General features: G+C 40.7%; 1 protein-coding gene across 1 annotated transcript in view; it reads left to right on the top strand.

Annotated features, from left to right (window-relative positions):
- Positions 1 to 25,347, top strand: part of AGBL4 (AGBL carboxypeptidase 4) — a 941,572-nt gene that overhangs the window by 826,154 nt on the left and 90,071 nt on the right. Inside the window, exon 10 of the mRNA XM_086617760.1 lies at positions 11,183 to 11,335. Coding sequence (XP_086473886.1) covers positions 11,183 to 11,335 — 153 coding nt within the window. The remainder of the gene's footprint in view (positions 1 to 11,182; positions 11,336 to 25,347) is intronic.

The following is a 25,347-nucleotide window of genomic DNA, read 5'->3' as shown; positions in this document are numbered from 1 at the left end:
CAGAACGAGCTCAGCGTCTGTCCCTGCTCCACTGAGCAGTGTGGACTCAGCTGCCTGCAGGGACGGGACACGTTCTGGGGCTCAGCGCTGTGGTCAGGACCCATCAGTGGCCAGGTTTCAGAACTGGGACCACCTTCTTTATCAGACCTTTCTTCTTTCTGTCACAGAATTCTTGTCTGATAAAAGGATGGCACGTCTCAACTGGGTAAATGTAGCTGGTCATATTTTGTTACATTGTGTGTAATAAAGACTTTAGCTTATTTTTTTATTAAGAAGAGAAGTTGGCAGACAGCTTTAAATGTCTGCCTAAGGACAAAACGAACTGAGTTTTGTAGATAGCTGCTTTTTTCGTAATAAATAAATAAATGGAAAGATTTTTATGTTGATAATAAAAATAACTAATGCAGAGCTTTTTCCACTAGTGCCTGGAGACATGGACAGATGTGGGAGTTTGAAGGGATAAAGAATTGAAATCTGTTGGCAGGTAGTTGCTATAAAAATGACTACCCTTCCTGCCTCTTATTACAGACCAACATTCAACAAATGAAGAGTCTCTGAGAAAGCTAATGATGGCAGGATCAGGTTCCAACCATCAGAGATAGCAGAAACATCCTCCCTTCAGAGAAATCTACAGTTAAAAGGAAGTGGTTGGGAAAGCTGGGAGCTTTATTTCGGACTTTCTCCAATGCACAATGGCATGTGTGGGAGTGTGGAGGGGAGAAAACTGCCAGGGAAACTATGAAAAAACAGAGCAAGTTCACAAAAAGTTTGGTTTGCCCATGAGTTGTATGCCAAAGTTTTCTGTGATAACTTTCTGCCTCCAGAGAACTTTCACTGTGCTGCTGTCGCATGTAGTTGGTTTCTGTCTTGTTGTGTGGTCTGTTGTTGGAATAAGAGGGTAAACCTTGTTTTCTCACTTTTACCCTTCCACTTCTCTCCCTCCTTCCACTGTGGGGGGAGCGAGTGAGTGGCTGTGTGGGGCTTAGCTATCTACCAGGGTTAAATCACAACAATATTGCTTCGCAGTGTAATCATATTGTAGGGCCAATGTCCTGAAGCAGTCAGGACCGCGTACCGTAGAATTGGCCAGTCACTGTAGTGTTTGGTGACTCAGTCTTTGCTTAGGAGAGTAAAGATCAAATGTTTATCTGATATACTTACAATTCAGAGCAAATTGCTTTGTTGTCCATTAATGACAGCTGTAACAGTTACAGCGGAGAAGCATGAAAGCAAGTTTAAACTATTTCTTTGTATTTAAAGATGCATTTTTTACATGTGTGCACTTGTAAAGGTGTATAGATACACACATAGAAGAAAACACAGGCAAAAACTGCCTAAATCTCTCAGTTGACCATTGTCAGTGTGGGTCAGCTGCTGCTGTCTAGGGTGGGATATATCCTTCCTCAGAGTTCTACTATAACTTTGTTTAGTTATGCCCTGGTGAATCCTCTTGAGATTGTCACTCGGATTATTTCTTATATCACTGTGCTGAATCTTGGGTCTCTGATGTTCTGCAAGACCTGAATATTCCTTCCGTAGGAAACGGTAAAAAAAAAAAAAAAAGGTCCCTAATATGTACTAATATGACTTTACTTACAGGTACAGTTAGCTGTCCTGTTGTTCAGTCTAACAGGCAGAACACAAGGTGATATTGCCTGCTGCAATATGTTTGCCTGCTGGCCAGAGTGGGTAAGGGAATATTGGAGAAAAAAAGTTTCAGATACAACTGATGCTGATAAGTGCCTTGCAAAAGGCATGATATATTGTGCTTTCAGTTGTAAAAGCAGATCCTTCCAAAATGACCATTACATTTTAGCTTTTATAGCACTGTACAGATAATAAATGCTGCCAGATGTAAAGCACAGAGAAAACATTCTGCAGTTTGGTTCAAAACACTATGCTGATCTGACTCTGAGTAGGTCAAACCCAAGAAAACTTATTCTTCCAGTTGTGGATGAATATTGGATCAATGACAGAATATCAGAGACAAATCTGTTTTTTATTTGTTAGCATGCTATCCCTCCCCTCAGTAGCTATGTCTGATGTATAGTTCGTAATTCCTCTCAGTGTCCTTTTGTTCCTGTTTGTCAACTTTCACTTTTACCTCTTACTTGGATATGCTTGTTGCCTGCACTGAGTACAAGGAAGGAAGATACAACTTGCAAAGGAACAGGATAAGACTAATGACCATGGATAACTTCTGCTTGTGGCAAGGCTGCGCCAGGAAGATGAAGAGAAAGAGTTAGTTTGCTTTTCAGCTGTCAATCACTAGTAAAGCACGTGCACAGTGTCCATCCACAGCCTTCCTGTCTTCCCAAGCAAGTAGGTGGTCACATAACTCTTGAATAACACATTTAGTACTGTTTCCTTCCACCTAGCTGGGCAGGTTTTCAGTTTGCATGCAGGTATGTTAATTTCTTTCTTACTCCACATGAATCTATATAAAATAAGAACAACCACTGCAGGTCCTCTCATAGGTTCAACTAATCAGATTTTCTGGATACATCATTAGTCGGCAGAAAAAGACTTTCACGGGTCTGTATAAGAAATTTTACGTGTGTAAAGTGAACCTTTACCTTTGATGTCCAGCTAGTAGTTCTCATTGGTTTAGGGGCTTCTTGAGCTGAAAGCTTTATTCAGAGCAGGATCTATTTTATAGTAATTTGTCTAATCTCTTTTTGAAGTAGACAGTTTAAATTGTAGAAATATGCATATTTTTCACCACCAATCAACACCATAACTTTTTAGGAACTACAAAAGTCTCATCCTGTGACATAAATTAAGGTCTCATTGGAAAATAAGGACAGCATTGCTACATCAAACTCAAAGTCTATTTGGCTCAGTATCCAATGACCTGTTGCAGATGCTAATGGATAGGCTAAGAACAGGGCAAAGCTTCTGGCAATGTGTAATTTGGGGATTTTCTGATCAAGAAATTGTATCCACTTCTTTATGTGCAATAACATAATAGAATCTTTTTCTTTGAATTTATCTAATTGATCTTTGAGTTCATCTGTATTTTGGCCAAAATCTGGTGGCAGTGAGTTCTGCAGTATAAGCTAATTTAAAAAGCACTTTATTTTGTTTGCCTTAGGTCTTCTGCCCGATGACTTTATATTCTGCCAGCTGTTACTTATTTAGTAAGAAATAGTGAATAATGCCATATATTATTTGAGAGACTAGACAAACTGGTTGTTACAGAGTTCGATTTGACTACACACAATTTGTCCAACTGGAATAATTCCTAGGAAATTAGGGGACAGGGAGTCATAACTCCTAGCCATTGTTTTAGAATCTACCACTCTTTGCCTTTGTAATTGGAGGAGAGGCAGGCAACGACTTTGGGCCTTATTTATGTATTTGCAATGTAAACACTGTGTACCTTGGTCAGAAGGTTCTGCAGAGATATAATTAAAAGTTATTGATAAAATGCAGAATATTAATACTGCTATGAAGTGAGTAGTTGAACAGGAAGTCTTGAGCTGAATATAGTTTCAGGTGTATAAGCAGCAATTAATGATGCCTGAAGACATTAAATGACCTGCGTACAGTTGCACAGCAAGCAACTGACTGTGTAAGGAAGAGTACCAAGGAGTGCTAAAACCCTCAATACAGCTACTGGGACCATTTCAGCTGAGCAAACTTTCAGAACCAGACCAGAGCCAAATTGAATTATCTGGTGAAAACATGATCATTTAGATATTTCTGTTTCATAACCTAATTTTCTTGCTTTAATTATCAGAATAAGGAACAGTTATGGCCTCAGCTTCTTTTCCCTTTCTTTTCCCTTTCTCCCTTTTTTATTTTTTTGGCAGTAGAGTTCCTTCCCTCTCCCAAAAAGCTGTTGATTCTTTTATCACAATTCTCCCCTCTCTTCTCTGAAAAGCCCTCTTTCTGTAGAGCAGTGCTGTTTGGTAGCAGACGAGTGAGCAAGGTAGGATGTACAGAGCTTGTTCTGCGGGGTGCATGGTGGGGACATGCAAGTGAGGTCAGAGATGGGCAGAGCCAAGTGAGATCAGCAAAGTTTAGGGTGAGATAATGCCCCAAGGACCAGTTTGATCCCAGTGCTTTATTCTAATTATTCAGACAACAAAAGACTTCAGAGCTTACAAGGTCAGAACCCATGTTGCTGAGTGTATGTGCATGTTAACTCCTATATGAGGGAGAGCAAAATGATGAGACAGAACAATGACTGTCCTTGTTCAGATTCACTCTTCTAGTTTTGGCTTGGGGTCAGGCCCAAAATCGAAAAGAGTGTATTTCCTGGTTCCTATTCATTTCGGGTAAAAATTATACAAGAATTTTCCATGCAGCTGACCCAAAAGTCTTGCTTAAACTTGATCTGGGTCTTAACATTGTCTCTTTGGCCCCTCTCTGATTTAATATGCGTTTGAACAGAAGTGGCTTCTTGATAGAGCCTTTCACCTCCAGGTCACCCTTTCAAATCCAATTCAGGCCTGTCGTGACCAAATGTTACTACCATCTGACGGCTCTTCTGTGTCCTGTGTGAATTGTTGGCTTCAGTCCAGTAGCTGGTGGACAGGTGCCTGAATTGCAAAAACTGCCAGAGCTGACACTAACTGGATGTCTCTGCAGAGGGGTCAAAGAGTGAATCAGCCCGGCAGATGAATTAATACTTAACTTGTATGCACTGTGATGCTTTATGTCTTCAAAGTGCTTTACAAACGTCAGCTAATCCTCAGGAGGTGTTGTTATCTGCACTGGCAGGTGAGAGAAGCAAGCACATAAAGAATCAGGATCAGAATATGCATGTTGCTGACCTCTCACTCTGAGGCCAAAATTATGAGTTTAGCTCCTTTCAGGGGTGCTGATGGGCACACCAGAGCAGGGTTCAAGCTCATTGAAGGGGGTCCCATGCTATTCTATGAATAAAAGCATCCCTTACTTTATAAGACAGGCAGGAAAGCAATGTTGATGAACATACCGTCCTTTTGCTGTATGAATCCATGGAACCAAAAGAAGTCTCTTCTCCATCCTCTTTGAGTCATGTCAGATTATGCCTATCATTATTTAGACTGAGGACTTGACATGTAACCAGATCAGTAAATAATTACTTTTGAATGGCAACTAGGTTGTAGTGGTTCATTCCAAAACACAACAGCTTTTGAAACGTCATTGAAATAATCTGAAAAAAAAAAAAAAGGATAAAGTGTTATGAAGAACTGCTCAAAGGTTATGCAGAGTTAATGGTACATCAGTGTTTGCAAACTGCTTCTTCAGGAACACTTAAAAGATATTGTCAGATTGTGTAAAAGTGTCTACAGGAATAAGGAGACATTGGCTTCTGTGCCTCATGTCAGTGAGAATAAGAGTGGTTCTAAACTGACATTTTCCTTTCGCTGGAAGCAAGATGAGGAAACTTTTTTTCTTTAAGGTTTCTAACCTTTAGAAGGCTTTAAAAAATATTAAACTACTTTTCTACTATTAATCTCTTATGTAAATAATTGTTGTTGCCATGGTGTTTACAAAGGTGAATGGATTATGTGGTCCATGAAATGATGGATAGAAGGAGAAAGGTGTACCTATGATTACAAAGGGGTAGTGGCATATCTCTGAAATGGTGCCTCTAATAAGGTGTGTCTTACATAATCGGCAAAACTGGAGATGACACTGTAGGACTGACTTGTCAGAGGTTATAAAGAATGGCAGAGGAAAACATTCTTGGAAGTATTTGACTGTTGTTTGGGGTTTTTTTTTAAGTGAGGGTTTATGATGGCCCTTTCAAATTTGGGGGAAAAAATATGTGGGGAGAAAGTAGATATAAGAAAAGTGATTTGGGTAAAATTCACCTTACTGGGCATCCAAATCCAGGTATTTCAAGGGAAGTTTGAAAATGCGAACCATTTCCAGACAATTTGAATTCTGTCTAGTGTTCCCTTGTATAGTTGGAAGGACACAAGTGTTGTGCATCCCTAAAGAGTGATTCAAGGCACTGGGCAGAGTTCCCTGGAGCTGAAAGGGCCAGGACTGGTGCTCTCTAGCTGAATGTAGACTGCTGAACATGTGATGCTGAGTGGTCAGTTTTCCTTTATTTTGCGTATTAACACATTGTGCTTGTGTTTTCTGGTGTCACCACTGTAGGTGTTGCCAAAACAGCTAAGCATGGGGTACAGAGTGTATGTCAAAATGGATGTCTTTGAGACCTATGCAGAATTTTCTTTTGAGAGATTCTGAACCTGAGGAAGCATCAAAGAGCCAGTCTTCTGGGAATTTCTGAATCTTTTTCAAACCAAAAGGGGCAAACTCCTTATACTGTGTCAACTGTCATAGGTCCGTTTGTTTCAAACAGTGGCTTAGCAGTAAGAGTGCAAAGTCTGCCTGGAGGCTGTTATGTTCTCTACCACTAATGACAAGCCATGGTTTTAGTGGCTTGTATAAAACATTGCAAGGAGTTTATCCCATCCCCTCTATGAAAAATTGGACTGAAGAAGGCTTTTTGGATGCTTTCTCTCTAAACCAACTGCTATGCCCAAGAATTAATAAAATCCATATTGATGTGACAGCTGGTGGACAGAGCTGGCTTCTTCCTGCATCACTTGTCTCTCTAGTGGCTCATGTTCTGGGCTCAATGCACGTTTATCCTTTTATTACAGCATTTATTGATTTTTATTTATTTATTTTTAAAATCTCTGTTTCCTTGAGAATCATAATTGCACTGTTCAAAATCTAACTTTGGTCATACCAGCACTAGCTATTAACATCATTCTTTCCTTTTGCTCTTTAATTACTGACCTTCATAAGGCATTCAGCTAATGAAATAACAATGCAGACAAGTGAGAATATATTTTCTCAAAACTTTACATGACATCGTGAACCAGTTTCTGTGCTACTTTGACTATTTCATATCTTGACAATGTATGTGAGCTTCTATTTTTTATCTATTATTTCTTTCATTTTTCTCCCTAATTTATATGTATATTTCTCAAGCTGCCAGAAACTTTAGACTGACTCAGGAGAACAGTGGAAAGCGTGTGTCACAAAGGCAGGGATTCAAATGAACTTTAGAGCAGAAATTCATTTGCTTATTTATTTATTCTGTTCTTATGTGGTAAGTGGCAAGAAGAGGCAAAGACCATTCTTTTCAAGGGGGAGAATGTTAACTGCTGTTTTCTAGGAAGTGAGTTCAATCATTGTCTCTGTCAGTCTAGTGAGTGATTTCTGTTTTGACACACAGAGAAAAGAAAGACCAAGTCTGCCTTTGTTTTCTCCAACTCTGTAAGCTGGGTCATCCAGGTAATTACAGCCTTACTTATGAAAGAGGGTGTGAGAGAGAAAACCTCTGCTGCTGCTTGTAAGCACAAAGAAAAGACACTTGAGGGAATTAAATTGCATGATGATTTTTATAAGGCATCTGAATCATTTTGCATTCCACCTCTAAAGCAGAAAATGATGAGTTTAATATCATATTGTAGGATGTAACTTGTAAGTGTCTCAGAAGGCAGCTATGGCATCCAGAGATGTTTGAGCCTGGTTATTCATTATTCTCTGCTTAAAGGCTGAAGCAAATGTGACTATGAGACTTTGAGCCACCTCTAAATTTATTCCCATGCTTCCTTGTAGATGCTACTGCATTAGAAGCTATAACTGGCATGGGTTCTACTGTGTGAATACTGACAGATACCCCTGTGGTTTAGCAGCAGATAGGATTCATTTATGTTTTAAGTGTGTTTGTACGTGCTCATGTAAATGCACACATACATTTATCAACTTCATTCTCCCATTAAAATTCTCCCTATCTCAAAGAGAAACAATTTCAGAAGGTCAGCTCTCTGCTGATTTTTCTGAAATTCCCATCAGTAGGTGACATTATATATTTAATAAAATGTTAATTCTGTGATCCTGTCTAAATTGAAGGAAATCAGTAATTATGTCAAAATCTTCCAGAGAACCTCAACTGAAATGTGAAACTTTATTCCCTAGCTTAAATTTGTAGTGTGGCAGTGGGTGAAACAGTTCCTACACCTAAAATACTTATGAATATGTATGACTCTAAAGAGAGAGAAGAAATGCCATTATTGTTCAGGAACTTATCTTAATTCTTTTGCGAAACTTGTCTGCAAACAAATTGTCTGCTACTTGGGGCATGAGGCAGTAAACTTTGAGTTTGATGTCCCAGTGACTGGGCTGTTATTGTCCATTTTAAGGACACGATATCTTTGTGAATAAAGAGAATTTTTCCACTAAGAACTCATGTGTTATATTAACACACTGAATTATTTCGTTCTGTAATGGAGAATGCTCAAGATGTTTCCCTTTGATAAAATAATGAATGTGATGAGAAGAAAAGAAATGGGAAACACTGATATACTGTTCTGCTCACACGCAGCAATGTCTGGGAATAGTACATCTAACTGGCAATTACTCTAGCAATGTTTAACAGCTTACTGAATAGGATGAACAATTGCAAATGTGGACTATATTTAGTGGGCAGGAATATGTGAAATAGTGTTTTTTATACATTCGGCAGCAGGGCAGGGAGCAAGGACCAGAAAAAACAGTTGAATGGTCATTGTGGGCTGACTTAGGAAATTACTTTTGAAATACGTTACAATGGGGACTGGATAAATGTTTTAAAATACTTGTCTAGGTGACGAGCTATCTGTTGAATGTCATGGTTTCCAAATAAGCGATCTGGAAGCTTAATCTTTAGCTGAAGGTGGTATATGTGAAGGACATTGTTCCCTCACAAATAACACTTGTAACTAGACTATTTGAAAATGGTTTTGATGATCAAGAAAGATCTTCAAAGAAATTTCAGCACCCCGATAAATTCTATAAAATTCTCTGGAATAGTTTTATCAGCTTTCTTTTTTTTAGCAAGAATCCTACGAGAGTTTAGAAAATATTCTCTAGTGATACTGTGTTAGACTGCATGACTTGATCAATTGAATATTAAGCTGAGGCTCAGGTCACTCATGTTCTGCAGGTGAATTTCTTGCTAGAGAGCCTATGGAAAGCTATCTTAGTTATCTGTGCCTCTGTGTCCCTGTTTGTAGACACCTTCTTTTAGAAACGACTTGATAACTATGGATGAACAAGTACAGTGTGACACAGCAGAAACCATATAGTTTATGCCAGCACCTTTTTTTTGTGTTCTTTAAAACACAAATGATATTAGTCTATTGTTTTTATATATATATATATATACACACACTGTGCTTCTCGGTGATTTTATATTAGGAAATATGTCCCTATAAAGAATTCTGTCTAGTTGTTCTAAAATAAGTATGACTTAGGTCACTGACTTCTATGTGAAGGACATTCATGCTTTACAAATATCCAGTTGAACTAGATTATCTCCTCACTTCATCATCAAATCACTGTTTTGAGACTGTACAACATGTTCTGTTTTATGGTGATATGCCAGTGTGCATCTGATCTCATCAAATTCTGTTTCTGATGGGGAAATTATCTTATGGAAAATAATATTACTCAATCTTGTTTTTAATTTCTGTATGCTTGGAGAGGAAGAAAATCCTATGTGGTATTTCATCCTGTCAATGCTAATCTTTCTCCTCAGTGCTATATCTCTAAATAGCAGATGTGTGCTTTATTGCAGCGTTGGTCCTCTATAGCACAGCATAATGCTTTGGCAGGAGCAAACAATTTATTGTATTAGAGTCAAATACAATCAAATGTTCCTTTTCCTATGAAGCGTGGTCAGATATTCATATTGCATTAGCTAACATTTTAACATAGGAGAGGCTTAATAAGATACAGTATGACTCTCTCTAGGCTGTTTAATTAAACAGTCACTGTGTATTGTACATTGGTTTTCTGCCAGGGGAAAGTAAATCTGTATCATATTAGTTTTGCATACCGAATGATGTTCTCCCCCATCAGAGACTCTCTAAAAGAGCTGACACTGCTGTCACATGAACTGCATAATACAAACTGCGTTTGTATTACATTGGACCGTCTTGTAGCTCAGTATTCTCCAGCAGCCTAAGCAAGCTTTGTGTGCAGATGAGACGTGGCTGGAGAGCTACACGTTGTATTTTACTGGCCAGGGTCCCTATTTGCTGCCAAGGGGTACAGGTCTAAGCATCGTGGTCGCTGTGCTGTTAACAGGGCTCTTCTCTGTCCACCTGTTGGGGCAGGGAGATCCGAACTGTAACCCTCTGGTCAACGGGAATATTATAACTGGCTCCATCGTGGCCAGGTGACAGTGGAGAGTTTGTCACTGTCTAGTCACAAAGCACCGTTTGTTCAAGACCAGAAGTTGCAAGAGCTGGAGGAAACTCTGGGTAATCTGGTGGCATCTGCTCTGGTAGCACTTTTTAGTACTGGATGTTGCCTTCTCACTGCCATCAACAGCACTGTACATGGTGATCAAGGTGAACATTCACTCCTTGCCACTGATGGCAGGGGAAGTACTATCACGTATGCACAATGTGAGGAAAAAGATGTCTCCTTGGACTGGAGACTTGAGCAGCGTTTTCATACAGAGCCTTTTGACGCTGAATTGCCAGTCCAGGAAGCGTGTGGGGAGAGCAGGCACTTCTGTGTTAGGGTGTCCTGGTTCTTCTGAAACAAGAGTTAATGCAGAATTACGTGGGAAGCTACAAGCAGAGAGACATTCAAGGCACTTGCTTTTGGGAGTTGTTCTGTTGAATTATTATTACCAAGCAGAGCAAGACAAAAACATTTGTGGTGTTTCTCCCTACAAACTGAAATAAACCGCACAGGAAATACTGAAGTCTCTTTTTACACAGTTTTGAGCCTGTCTTTCCTGGCAGAAGGGTACATCTGCCTGTTGTGATGCAAAACTGTGCAGAGATGGCAAAGCTATGTTTGAACAGTCATGCTTTAGAACTGGAAGATGCTTATTTTTATCAGTGGCACTGAGCCTTGTATCAAAGCAAAGGATAATGCTTTCGCTCTGTTTTGCACAGTGTCCTGTGCTGAATAAATGTTCCACTCTTCTCAGAACTGGTGAAGAAATGTCTATCATGTCCTGTGTTGCATCTCACATGCAGCCACAGAGGCATGAATGGCTGGGTGCATCAAAGCAATGTCTTTAGCATGGCTCTCGGACACTGGCACCATGCTCAGATTCAAGGATGGCAGTATAGGATTTATGGGAGGCTTCACCTACATAACACAGTTATGATTTATCTCATGCTGAATGTTTTTTGTTGTTGTTGTTTTCCCTCAACAGAAGATTAACCTGGAGTTCTATATTGACATCCATGCCCACTCCACCATGATGAATGGCTTCATGTATGGGAACATCTTTGAAGACGAGGAAAGATTTCAGCGACAGGCTGTTTTTCCCAAGCTACTCTGTCAGAATGCTGAAGACTTCTCTTATGTAAGCAATGTTTCTCTTAATTAATTTTTTCCTAATTTACTTTTTTTAATGATAAATCTCTGGCCTAATTGGATTGTGTGAACTTTATTTTAATATGAATAGAAGGCTACTTAAAATTTTTGTCATTATTAGCTACTATCTTCCCTCTTGTACTTACCTTATACAAAAGTGGTAAGTTGTGATCTTAATTATTGTCATTAGACACATGAAGAGAAGCAGGTTCTTCATCTTTCATATTATAACCTTTGGTTCTGAATTATTGGAATACTTAATTTTTATCAGATCATCTCCTGTCTTTTAATCAACTGAATCATCTTTATTGTTTCATTGTTTATATTACATTGGCTTTTTTTTCACTTGTACACTTTAAATAATAATATAATAGCAAATAGAAGTAAAAATAATAACCTTGAAAGAAAAAGTTAGATAATTTTCTGTTGAAAGTTGTGACAAAAGCAACCTGTTCTTTTGAAATTCTTTGATATTACCACAAAAACAAAACCAAAAACAACCAAACTGTTCTGCAAGAAAATCTGCAATTGCTCAATACATTTCTTGTAACTTGGAAGAAAGTTATGCATGTAGGTATCTCTGGATATTGGAAATAAATGATAAACTGCTGTAAATGAGTTGGAAAGGGGTATATGTTTTTAAAGAAAGTTTCAAATAGAGTAGAACAGATTCTTAGTACACTTTGGTTGCAGTGGCTCTGCAGGAGCCAGTAGATTTAAGACTCTGGTCCAGGGTGTTGCAAATTTGTGTCCAAGTATAATATCCTGACCCTTTCCATAGCCTCTTTTGTGGATCAGTTTTCCTTGAAAGCTGTGCAAGCGGAACAAACACCATCCAAGCTCACCTGCAACTGCTTGCTTGTTTCTCCTGGCCCACTTTACACACCTGTGGAGCTGCCAGCTAAGCTAGCTCCATACAGCTACCCCTTGCTCTGTTTCAATCTGTGCGCTCCAGGTTTGCCTAAGTGGACAGTCTTTAAAGTGAGAGGTGTTTGGTGTCCCATTTTGCTTTGACTGAGATAAGGAATACTCAGAAATGCATCTCAGCCAAGGCAGAGGGAACTTCCAGCCATGAGCTGCGAGGAGGGAAGGCTGTGGATGACATTTGGCAGCTATATAATAGGAACAGGCTCAATTAAAAATGACTACGGAATCCTGCACCAAGCAGAGAAGAGCAGAAGAACCTATTGTTTGGATGCTAATTTTGTGTCTATTATATTCTTAACTATCTTTGTTACACACTATACATTTTCCCCAGTCTCTGTTGTCTCCTTTTTCGTTCTACTTCATCCTCCTGGTACTGAAGATAAACTAGGGACAGCTGGGGCATGGTGCCTGCTTCCTCTGCAGTGCCATCCCAACCAGCTCGTTGCAGAGGTGGTGGGTGGAGGAGGATAGGGACCCTGCAGCATTCCGTGTGTTTAGCTCTAGAGAAACAAAATCTAAAAACAGACACAGAAGCAGACAAGTCTGCAGAGCGAAAGAAACTGTAATTGGAAAAAAAGACCATTTTCATCATGGCAAGAATGCTAGCCTAAAGCTTTCTCATCAAGATGCAGCAGAGATTTTTTTTTTTTTTTTGTCTTGTGTTTGTGCATATTGCGCTGTGGAGTTTGAGTGGGAAGTGGTATAGAAATGGAATTGTGCCACTGTTTTCTTGACAGATCTGTTCCAGCAAAAGTAAGGAGGAATTGAAAGCTCCTGATTCCTGTCTGTTTCTCTATTCTATGGTAGTTTGTTTTATGCAAGAGTGGGAAAAAGTTTGGATCAGTCTCACTTTTCTAAGGCTAGGTAGAAGACATCCTTTCCTTTTCTATTCCCAGGAGGGGAACTTCTAGTAGACCAAACATTTTGCTGCTCTTGGGATCAGCAGTGGCAGCTGGCTGGGTAATGCCTGGGAGGGTGTGTGGCTGCTGTTGCTTCCTCTGTTGCCTCATAGTAATGTTTAACTACTGTCAGTATTGTTTAACCATTGTCTATATGTTTTGGGGGTTCCGGAGGCTGCTGCAGTGTGAAGCTTCCTGCAGTCAACCTCTGCAAGGGCTTCTCAGAAAACTGTCCAGAGTGCAGAAGACCGAATCAGTACCAAATGAGGAGGGACAGCAGCTGCATCTGTTCCCAGCTGTTTGGAGCCTAGGAAAGAGGGAGTTGGGTTCAAGGAACAGCCTGTTCTTGTCCGAGAAGACCTCAGTGATTGAGTTTCTTATCTGCACCTGGGTGTTTCAAAAACACATTATAGATAAGGGGACATTCACAGATCATAGCAATGAACACCTGCAATTGATAGGAGTTGAGAAATTTTGTGCTCAAGTGTGGGATTTCTCTCTGTTACTGTGGGAGATTAAGTGTTCCTCTTAGCGCAAGGCTCAGTTGACAAAGGGAAAATCTTTGAGAAAATGACGTAGGGAATAGAAGCCAAAAGCTAAATAACCAGCACAATCTCTCCCCTTTGACTCTCAATCTCTTTTCTGTAGAAGCTGGCAGTCAGATATATATGTTGGCATCCAGCCCACCACCGTTTGACCTAGGTGCTGCTGGCACTCAGTACATCGGGCTTTCAACTCACATCCTACAGATCTCTTGAGATTAGAAGCTTTTCCCAGCCATCCATCCAAGCCATTCTTCTCAGGGCAGCTGAGGGGATAGAAGTGTTGGAAAAGGAGACAGCCACAAAGTGTCTGACTTGTGTGAAGCAAGAGGAGTGAATATTACTTCTGTCTCAAAGTGGGAAAGTCTCTGTCCTCTTGTTTTCAGCTCCAGCCATGTGGGTTATGTGACTGGTTGGAAATATCGGGGGTGAAGTTTGCTGCTCAAAAGAGAGGAAAGGAATGCAGAGCTTCCTGCATTTAAAAGGGAGGAAAAAAAGTGTTGAAGATTAAAAATAGTGTATGTAAATATGCCCTATTGACTGCTCAAAGGGAAGGGGGGAAGTGCATCGTTAACATTACCAGGCTGGTGTTTGAAAGTGTGGGAATGGACCACTGTTGTTACTAATTAATTTTCCAAAGCTTCAGGAGGTCTCATTTACATTGTATGCCGCTGTGGCCATTTGTTGGGATTATAATACTTCAACAGCAGCACTTCAAGTGAAAACTGGCGGCTGCATGAAGTGTTGTCCATAATTGACTAGCTCCATGTCTTCACACAGCACAGAGACAATGTTCCATTATGTTATCCATTGACAGTATCATTGAAAAGATTACTCTCCTTAAAGCATCTGTCAACCTTGATTGATTTACAAGGGACAAAGAACTGAAAGGTTTGAAGTGCGGGTACAATTTTTGCCACCGTTTAGCATACATAATGGTTCTCCTTTGATGTCAAAAGCTCATCTTCTATTAATAATGCAGAGGGCTTTTGAATGCAGGCTACTCGTATGGAGTTCCACACTAATAACCTACTTGCTGTGAAATGGGATTCACTTTGGAGAAGCAGTCATTTGTCTGGGTTTTACATGTTCGGAATGAATCCCGACTCAAAGGGATTTCTTTCAGTGCTCTGCATGACTGCAGCTGAGCCCGGCACGGGTTGGGGAAAGCAGGCAAATCCTAGCCTGCTCCTCCAGCCGAGAATCTGGCAGAAATCACGCAGCCAGATGCAAAGGAGCATGAAAAACAAGCCTAAGATGATGCGATCAAATGCCTTGCGCCGTTTTGTCTGGCAACCTTCTATTAATATACTTTAGAGTGCATTTCATGCCTGGACTGCTTTCTTCACCTGTCATTTCCAATAGGCATTTTTATTTAAATGACAGCATCCAAGGGAGATTGGTGATTAGGGTAGGGGATGGATAGGGGATTTGTGCCTGCATGCCTGTTGGAGGACCAGAGGCAAGTCACCCGATGTCTCTGCACCCTATCTGCTGAGCAGAACACTTAACCTCACAGTACTCTGGAAGGCTGACTGCAGGTAAAAGTTGTGAAAGGGACCAGAAATTCCTCATTTGTATATGACTTCAGAAACAGAGGCCTGCCTTTGGCTTAGCTGTCAGCACGTGAAGAGGAAAGTAGAAGAAAGAAGAGCTAGGAAGTTTTGCTCCCGAATAAACACAAGGGAGTTTGTTTGGGGTTTTTTTCGGGCAGCTGTCTGAGGTAAAAGGACAAATCTATAAGGAAAACATTTTATGTTTTCAAGGTTTAAGAAGGATATTTTTAAACATTGGAGAGTAAATATAATCTGTATGAAAGCTCTAACAGTGAGAGCTGACAAGATCTTTTGAAAGGCTGACTCATTGGGTTTTAGGAGCAGCTGTTGACACCATGTCTGAGTGCATTACACATCAGCCGTGGCTAGGAGTTGTTGCAGTATTTGGAGGGGTGTTCTTCATTTGACCTTTCTTGTTCTGGAGACTGGATTAGTCACAACGACCAGACACAAGCACTTGAGCATTTCAAGAACCTGCCTAGTCTTAGGGGTGGCTAATTTTGACCTTTGTGACAGTAGGAGAGGAGACCATCTGTTCTCTCTGGTTCATTTAAAAGAAACAGCCACAGCCATTCTTGGATGGTTTTATCACCACATAAAGATTGCTTTTCTTTGCAGTTAAAGGATAAAGATTGGCCAGAGGTACTTGGCTTAATCTTCTTGAGTTTTTTTTTCCTTTGGACTCGGAACTGGTGGTACTTGGGATACCTTTGAGTTCTAATTTAATTTTCTTGTATTCAAACTCCTAGCAGAGCACCTTCCTTAGAAATATTGTTCGTCATTCTTTGTGTGCCGTGGTTAGCCTGATAAAAACTTGGGGTCGTGTTACATTGGGCACTGGGTAACTACTGGGAAAGTCCACAACCCCAAGAGCTGGGAAAGAGGCAGAGAGCGGGTGAGAAGTGACTTGCTTGAGGAAATTGGAGAATAAAACTCAGGTCTCCGAAGTGCCAGGCTGGTGACTTTGTCAGCAGTTCCCTATGTTTTATATCACGCTGTGCACTCAACAGGGAAGTCTTTGAACAACCACCCACCCAGTTTCCCTTAGAGAAACATGTTGTTAACCCCAGTGCCATAACACTGTGACCTAAAACGTATTTTTGAAACTATCATTGTCTCAGCAATATGAGAAAATTCAGATAGGGAGTGATTTGCCCTAGTACTTTCTGTTGTGGTTTTTTTGTTTGTCTCATTTTGACTGATTTAGCCTGGATATCTAAAATTGAGCAACCAAATAAAAGATTTTAATTTATCTATATTTTCTATTGTTCTCCTTTCTCCACATACTCCAGGTCAGTTCTTCTCATTTGCACAGTACCTCCCTCATCCATTCAAGTTTTCTTAGGGATGATGCGTTCCTTCTGGCAAACCATTTGCCCATGGCAGACTTTCTGGGCTGTTACCATTTAACCCGGCTGGACATTTCCCTCTTTGTCTTGTGATCCCTATTGCTAATTCCAGTGTGTTTTGGGTCGTGTCTGAAGGAAGTGCTGGCACAAGTACCAGAGGGAGTAATAACAGCTCATGAACATTGAATGAATAAATCCCAATAATCTGTTCTGAAATAAGGAAGAACCAGCTTGTGTTGCATGTGGCTGGGTAGGGAAAGGGGAGCAGCGAGAAAGTCGCTCAGACCTAGAATTCATCCCGAAGTAAAATCCATACTCACTTTCACCATTGTCTCCAAAGTACCTCTCTGCTGTTTTGGCAAAAAAAGACCCTTGTCCCAGAAAGGCAAAAGCTGTTGCATTCAGGTAGGTTTTGTTAACATCATGTGAGCTTAACAGATCTACACAGAAATCTCTTAAAACCTGAGCACAACAAATGATCCTACCTGCTTTTTTGTTGTCTTGTACCAGGGCATTTCCAGGAAGACAAATAGAGCTATTATATGCTTTAGCACCCCTCTGGGATGCATTTCCACTCTCTGCTGCTTGGACATGTTGCTCCTAAGTTCATTTATTTATTTATTTATTTATCCTGAAGGCTGGGTGAGGGGAGAGAGAAAACGTGTTTCTGGTGGCACAGGGAACAGATTGTAAAGCTTGTGCTTCTAAGTATTACAGGTTTGGGTCTCACAAGAACTCTGACCTCTGGAGAGTCGCAGCTAAATGAAAGTGCTCCATGGTATCGTGCTGAACCAATCCACCTCTCTTTTAATACAGAGGGTTGAATTAATTTGTCTTGCAAAGAAAAGGAGGAGTGGGAAAGTGTTTGAGTAAATGGATTTTCTTTCAGTACCTTCTTGCTGTGTTGTTTGTGCATACGGGTGTTGACAGTCCCTTCTCCATCCCTACACTGGTAGAAATTTTGAATATCCACAGAAGAAAGAAGTTTTCTTAGCAATTTTATAGTGTATTTTCAAAGACCATCATCACTGTTACCTATTGTCAACAAGCTGGGAGCAGGTGACAGCCTCCCAGAGTAGCACAAATGACAGGAGCTCCTTTACGTTCAAATGCAAGCTACTTCTCTTACAGAGCGCTGCAAATTTCACTCAATTGGGACAAACTGTGTCATGAAGGAGTAGGCAGTTGGTTAAGAACTGGACATCTGTCCCTCTCCCAGCATCTCTTTCTGGATATTACCTCTTTAACTATGTCATATTTTAACATATGTAGAATACAAGTATGATTCAGAGAACTGTTCCAGAGCAGCGAGAGAGACCAGGAGGAGTTTGAGCAATAGGCTGTACTGGGTTGCTCTGGGAGGAGTGGAGAGCATGCTGTCCCTCCTTAGGAGGGGTTTTAATCTCCTGATTTAGACCTACAAGTGAGCAGAACATCTCTTTGCCACAGAGAAAACTACTTTTTCTGTGCAGACTATTCAAAGCAACCACATGCATGATGGTTGTATTTCCACTCCTGCTTCTCATTGTCCTAAGTTTCTGTCATTTGTATAAATGATTACGAAAGTGCTCCCAGGAGACCGCACACACGCTCATAAAACTGTTGTAAAGAGAAGCATTGCAGGCTATTGCTAGAGGCTATTTTATTGTATATTTTGAGGAAATGTCTCATTTTCTACTGACAAATAGGGAAACTGAGAACGCCAGAGACACAAGTTATTTTCTAAACGGTGTGATTATTCTGTAAAGCTCAGACTAGGAAACGCCAGCTTTGACATCTTTGGGGAAGAATGTGCTCTGAGAAGCAGAGGTTGCTATTAGTAAAAAACAGGAGGGGGAAAGCAGATCTTTTCTTTGCTATTACCCTGAAGCATTTGCAGATCCCTTATTTGCGTGTATCACTGGTCACAGAATGGGCTGGCTCTTCAAAGGGAGATGAGTTCCAGACTAATTCTCTGGTTTATGGGCAATGGGTTTGTGCATAGGTTATGGTTGAGTAGGTGGCATTCTCAGGTGTGGCTGAGTGCACTTCTGTTGACAGGAAGAAGCAAGGCTCACTGAAGAAGGAGCTGAGAGGACCTGAGGAAGAGTGTTTTGGGAGACAGCGTGTATGTGTGTTGTGTTTGCATGTGTGTTTGCACGCATGTGTGTGTGTCTGTTCAGGGTGGCAGTATCGAGTAGCAAGAGGAGCTTCAACCGAGGTTTGCTAAAAGGATGGTGTCAAATCTACCACCTCCTCTTGCCTTTTCTGAGTAGGTTGTTATGGGCTGCTCAGCTCTGCAGGGGAGCCCTTGATTGACTTTGTGAAGGTATCAAGTAAGGCCGCTGCCACCCCACTTAGTTTGGTTGCAGGGTGGTGATGTTTAAGCAGTTCTCTCAGAAGAGCTGCTGTTTTGATTTGGATTCCAGTTGCATAAGCTGTTATCATGAAGCCAGTGAACTCAACAAGCATCTCTGGTGCTGTGGCACTTGGGGGAGTGGGAGCTGTGAGTACAGCCAATTTCAGTGCATGTGAGCATGAATTATGGGGAATGTGAAATGTGGGCCAAATCTCTGCACTGTTGTTGCCATTGTCCAGGGTGCAGAGATGAGTAGCGGACTGTGGAGACCTCCATCAGTCCTGGAGCTGTACGGAGCAGAGCAGATATTAATGAGCAGTGAAAAGAAAAGTGCAGCTAATGTAGTTCTCACAGGTGAACAGCTGAAACCCTGAAGCGTGAAACTCAGTTGCTTTTCTAACCATGGTTTCCAAAAGAGAGCTCAATTTGGTAGTTTTGGTTTTGAGGCATAAACTGAGAGCTCATAAAGCTCCCAATCCCTCTGCTAATGACCATGCAAATATGTGTTTTTATCAGCAAACTTAAGCAGGCATGGCTGAAAGACACTTGGGAGGGGAGAGGGAAAGATCCGATGCTTCTTCACTACGCATTAATGGGATAATGAAGCCCCTCAGGGAGCATATATGTGTGTGTGGTGACAAAGTACCTTTTAACTGTTATTTCTCCGAGGAGAATTGCACTTTAAAGCCTGACAATGTGGTGCTAGGTGGGTTGTGTTCAAGGTACTCCTACAATGTGATGCTGCCTTTACAAAAGGGCATCCACTGCTTTCCACAGAGCAGTAGGAAGAAGGCAAAAAGAGGAAGGTAGTAGAATGGAGAAAATCTCATAGGATTTGAGGCTATTTGGTCTCCAGGTTTCAGTCTCAGGCTTTTCTCTCTCACATTCTTAGGACAGGTCAAACAGTTTCAGATCTCCTCTGCATGCCTTTTCTCAGATTTCTGCAAATCAAATTTTAGTTCAGAGAATATTTCGTTGTTAAACCCAAAGTTTGCTGCCCACCTCGGTGTTTCCTACCAGGCACAGAAGTTATGAAACAAAATGTTGCCAACTGCAGACACGTTAGTGAGAGCCCTTTTCTTGAGGATATCAGTCCAATCTGGCTGTCCCTAAAGGATCTGGAAAAATCTTCAAGTAATGGAATCCCTCTTTGAAATGATCCTGAACTTTTCAAATCCTCCTCTTTCCAAATTTCAGTAGTCACAAATGATTTTGAGATGAAATACGTTTTCCTCCTGTGCATCAGAAACACGGCAAAGCTGCAAGGTGAGATGAGTCAGGGAGTAATTTTGAGCTGTCCCCATTTCATCACGTCTCTGCTACCAGAATCCTTCCTCTTCGACGACTATCTCCTTCAGATCAGATTTCTGCCTTTGGGATTATACTTTTTTTCTTTTTCTTTTCTTTGTTTTGTTGTGGGTTTGGTTTGTTTTGTTGTTTTTTTTTTTTTTAAAAATAATCCCATCTACATTTCAGATGCTGGCTACAGCCAGTTTATAAAACAAATGGAAAGAAGGCTGCCTGACAGCAGCCTCCCAAATGTCATGATTTCCAAGTCTCCAGACCCAGTTGGCATGGAGCTGATAGTCTATCACAAAAAAACACTAACACATATGCTTTCCAGTCTATTAAGAGAGTTAATGGAGCTGGTGAGAGGTGGGTGTGAGGAGAGAGTTAAGTTGGCTTTTGAAGTGAGAAGTTTCCTCAGTACTTCTAGAGAAATGAGGAGATAAGATTTGCTTGTAAGATAGCTCCATAGGCTACCAGCTGCAAGAATGGCAGGGTCAAAGCAGTGACTGCTGGGCACACCATGGCAGTAATTAGGTCTAGCCATATGAGGAAAGTGAGCTGACAGTAGCACCCCTCTTATAGCACCCTGCGGAGCGACAAACAGAAGAGTCGCAGTTTGTAATATTGCTATTTACAATCTTCTGTGGCAAAGATTTCAAAGCCAGTGTATTTCTGTGCTCTCTTTCTAACTTCTGCAGACTTCAATAAAACGTTCTAGAAAATGAGAGTGAGTGAGTTATGGCTGATACCGTAAAACTCTTCACCAAGATGGATTTGACATTATCTGGGCTCCGGTCCATTTCCCAATGGCACGTCTATTCTTCCTTGATGACAAGTGTGTCATTCCTTTTTTCTAGAGCACTAACTACTAACTTTTTATTATCACTTTTTTGCTACACCGAGGCAGTGAGCTGAGGGCTCATAGAGGTCAGACCTGCTTTAGAAAAAAACCTTGCTCTTCAGCTACAAGAGCAGCATCAGCTGATAACTCTGGTGAGGTTGTAATTGAGTCCTGATTACACTTGGCCATTGCTGATGCTGCTAAGTGAAGAAGCTGGAGCAAGTCGTATGCATAATCCCAGTTTACTCCAGTAGGTAAAGTGCTTATTGCTCAACTACAGAATGAGCTAAATGTGTGCAGTTTTTCTGGTTTTGGGCTTTTTCTTTAGGAATAGTTAGCCTCGGTTGTGAAATACAGCTTACTTCTCAAATGGAAATGGCATAGGGTGATCCAGCATATTTTTAATTATATGTTGTAACATGAAATCATTCTCTAATTATGAATCCTCTTAGTGTTTATGTCTCTGCTCTTCTCCAGGAAGGATTTCTAACATGATTCTCTGATTTTTGTGAGCATATAGTTGAACATGCTGCATCCTTTTGTAAAACACTTTCTGGACCTACATCATCTATCTATATTAGCAAATGGGAAGATCTCTTTATTATGAGTTTCATGCAAATACTCTGTGAGGACAAATGATCTTCTGGGAAATGTTAATGTGCACACTAGAGCTCAAGTTTCTGAAGATACATGCAGTTTGCTACTTCCTTCCATGGGCACATAATCAATTGTGTTGCAGTAGATGTGAACAGCTGGTAAAATCTATCTGTTGGATTGCAGAAACCTCCTAGACCTTACTACATCAGAAATCCATCTTTTTCAATCTGTCAAAGCCTATGACCAGATTTATATCTGGTTGATGATTTCTTTCCTAATTACTTTCTGGGTCATTCATACCTTGTAGATTCCTTTCTTGCTGGGTTGGAGAAGCACCTTAGGATTGATCATAAGTGATGTGCAGACTATACCCTGGTTCCCATGCTAGGAGCCTGGCAAGGTCTGACTTGCACTGTGGTCATACCCTGCTCCTTTTTCTCCCCAATGTGTTGAGCAATTTCAGCAGGCGACAAGGATTCACATAACAAGTTGTGTATGTGAAAGTACCCTTTTGTGCCCTGTGTCTTTGCCCTGCCACCAGTGAAAGGTAGAACTGAAGCTCCCATTCGTCACTGGCTGGACACTGAGCTTGCTTGACATTTCAGCCCTTTTGAGCATCTCTTCTTCCACTGAAACAGTGCACATAGATTTTTCTGGGGTTTGCCTCCAGTTTTTCCTTTTGTGCAACCTGGGGTTTTCTGATGCTGTAGCAAGCAAGCATACACTGAGGGGGAGATTGCACCAGTGGAAGCTCCCACCAAGCAGAACCACTGAGATTCCAAGTCCATCAGGATGCCAAAGGGTGGACTTGGGCAAATTCAGTCTCAGATGTGTGAGAAACGTGCTCTTCTCTGTCTTTCGGAGCCCCTCTTGTGATAGATTGATACAGGCATGCAGAGGCAATCAGTAAACTGCCTGCCCTTACTCCGTGAATACGAACTGCTCAGGACATTCATTCCAGTAACTGTTAGCAGGACAATGGAGCAGTGCTGAGAAACCAAGAGCATCCCTCAGCCATATGGGATCTGCCTAAGCTGTTGACCTTGTAAGTCAGCTCTACCAGGGGGCTGAACTCACTGAGGAGAGACACTGTGTGGTAGAGAGTGTCCTTACCAGCCAAGAGGCAAGACTGCCCTGGAGACAGGGGTTCCAGCACATTGAGAAGGTGTGACCAAGGGCCAAGATTTTTTTTTTTTTCTGCTTTGAGACCAATTCAGAAAGGATTTGCATGCAGTTTGTTTTTTTTTTTTTTTCTTATTTCCTTCTACACATCTCTCTGCTGCGATGTCTGAATAAGATCCAATTGGTTTACGAATTTCTTTGTTCTGCCTGGCTGTTCACTGTCATTCCCAATGGGAAAACTGGTCATACAGAAGATATTCAGTGAAGCATGGGAAGGAATGAAATGAAATCTGGCAGGAAGGCCTGGGGAAGCTGCCGCTAATGCCTGAGATGTAGAGAGAGGGTCAGCATACCTTGAGACTCCCAAGTGTGCCTGAATTCCAGGTGTAGTTTTCTGATGGATTTCTTCCCACCAGAAAGTGGGGAATCCTTCACTATTCCTGCCCTGCTCTTTTAACACTGGAGTCTTGTTGCTTGGTACCTCCTAATCCTGTAGATAGGTATTTGTTCACTGAATTTTCTCGCATAAGCTGGGAATCCGAGTCCTTCTGTGGTCTTTAATGTACCTGTGTGTTTTAATAACAAATTACTGTTGATTTTATACAATATCCCTGTTAAAGAACTTCAAAGTCTTTGGTGTTTCCCCCCATCCTCCAGACTTTATACTTTTTGCTGCTGCTGTTTTTGACACTCCCATGTGATTCAGCCTTGGAAAAATAAATATTTGTATAGCTGTTCCCCTGCTGTGCCTGCTCAGTGCATTTGCTTAATGATGACTTCAGTTCAGCTTTGCAAGGGTTTTAGGGCAATGGATTCTCCCAGAAAAACAGGAGACTCATTTGCAGACAACCTTACTCATGTTCTTTCCTCCCTATTGCCCTCTCCCACACTCCTTTTTCTCAGATCAGAGTCTGATTAAATAAAAGTGTATGCAAAAGGCTCTTTCTTTGCCATGATAACACATGGCTTTTCATAGCCTTTGTTTCAGCATTATCAGTTGCCAAGATCAGTTCTGGTGATGAGTCAAAGTTTTGCCTGGTTACTTCTCCACTCCATTTATCTGGACTTGAAACAGTGAGTAGAAGGTTGAACCCAAGTAAGTACCTGCTGCCCTTCCTTGTCATTAGTTGAATTTTCTTGAATCTCCAATTTTCTTCTTTTCATATAAAACATCAGATCACATTCTGGCTTATAACATTTGCTCTAGAGCCAAGCCCAAGCCACTGTTTCAAAACCTGCATGTGTTCATATTTGAAGGATTTATGTTATTTTTTCTCTACTTCAACTTTCTTGAGTCAAATCAGACATTTTTCTTTTTACTCAAGACATCAAGTCGGTCTATGCTATCAGATTTTTTCAAAATGAGGACAAAGTTAACCTTCAAAATCTACATTTATGCATCTAAATGAAGGCTCAGCATTTTTTTTTATTCCTGGAAATGTAGTAATACCTGGCAAAGTAATGAACAGGTGATTTTATTAATGCCATTGCCATTTCAAGTAAAAAAATCCTGAAACCCCAAACCCCAGGAAATAGCATTATAAAAATTCAAACTCTGGAAAGATTCAATTTTTTTTTTCTTTTTTTGGCCATTTACAAAACCTTCTTCAAATTATTTAAACTACTTATGCTTTGCTTCTGAAATATGTCAAGTATAATTTTGCCAATAACTAGATCCACCTTCTGGGCTATTTTCTACCAGAAAGCAAAAATCACTTCAGTGAAGTAATGCATCAGACTCTCTCTTCATCTATTTCCAGCTGATGAGGTTTCAGATTACAGCAGAGATTGTTTTATATTAGGTGCTGAGTACATGACCTGGTACTTGTGCAGCTGAGTTTCATCTGACTACTATCACTACGGTCCTCAAAGTCATCTCACCGTTTTTTTTTTTGTATGATATTCAGAGCCTCCTCCATAATGACGATTCATTCCACAGTGTGTCATCATCAAATATTTTGGCATGGTCCTCCTTTACCATGCCAAGAACTGTGAGGAAAATATTATGTAAGATTTATCTCAAGAATCATGTATGAGGATTTCAACTCATAACCTTCCTCTAGCCTGACTGAAATAATGGGAAATAAAGCTGAAAAGAACCTCAAGTCCAAGCTGTATCCCAAAAACATGAACTGTACTCAGCAGATACTTGTCCAATTTGTTCTTAAACATAGTTGATGAGATTCCATAATCTTCATAGATACTCTATCAGTAGCTAAGTCTCCTAATTACTGGAGTACTTCCGTCCCTGAATCACTTCTCCAACATTTTCCTTGTTTTCACTGTGCCAAATGCAGCCATAGAATTAGCTCATTCCCCTTGTGAGTGATGCTTCTGCTCACAAACCACAATACCATATTCTGATGCATTTGTTGTCTTCTTCCTTTGAGCTGGCTCCATACACCCATATTCATCAGCTGATGCTTTTGTGCGTTAAAAGTTACACCATCAGCATTCATTTGAACATGAAGCACTCTCCATTGACTTATGAAGCAATCCCCAAAGCATGATCATCTTTCTTTATGTTTCTGAATTTTAGC

Source organism: Tauraco erythrolophus, chromosome 10, assembly GCF_009769465.1.
Source record: "Tauraco erythrolophus isolate bTauEry1 chromosome 10, bTauEry1.pri, whole genome shotgun sequence".
Classification (NCBI taxonomy): domain Eukaryota; kingdom Metazoa; phylum Chordata; class Aves; order Musophagiformes; family Musophagidae; genus Tauraco; species Tauraco erythrolophus.
Note: the sequence above shows the minus strand (reverse complement) of the source record. Positions and strands in the feature narration are given on the sequence as shown.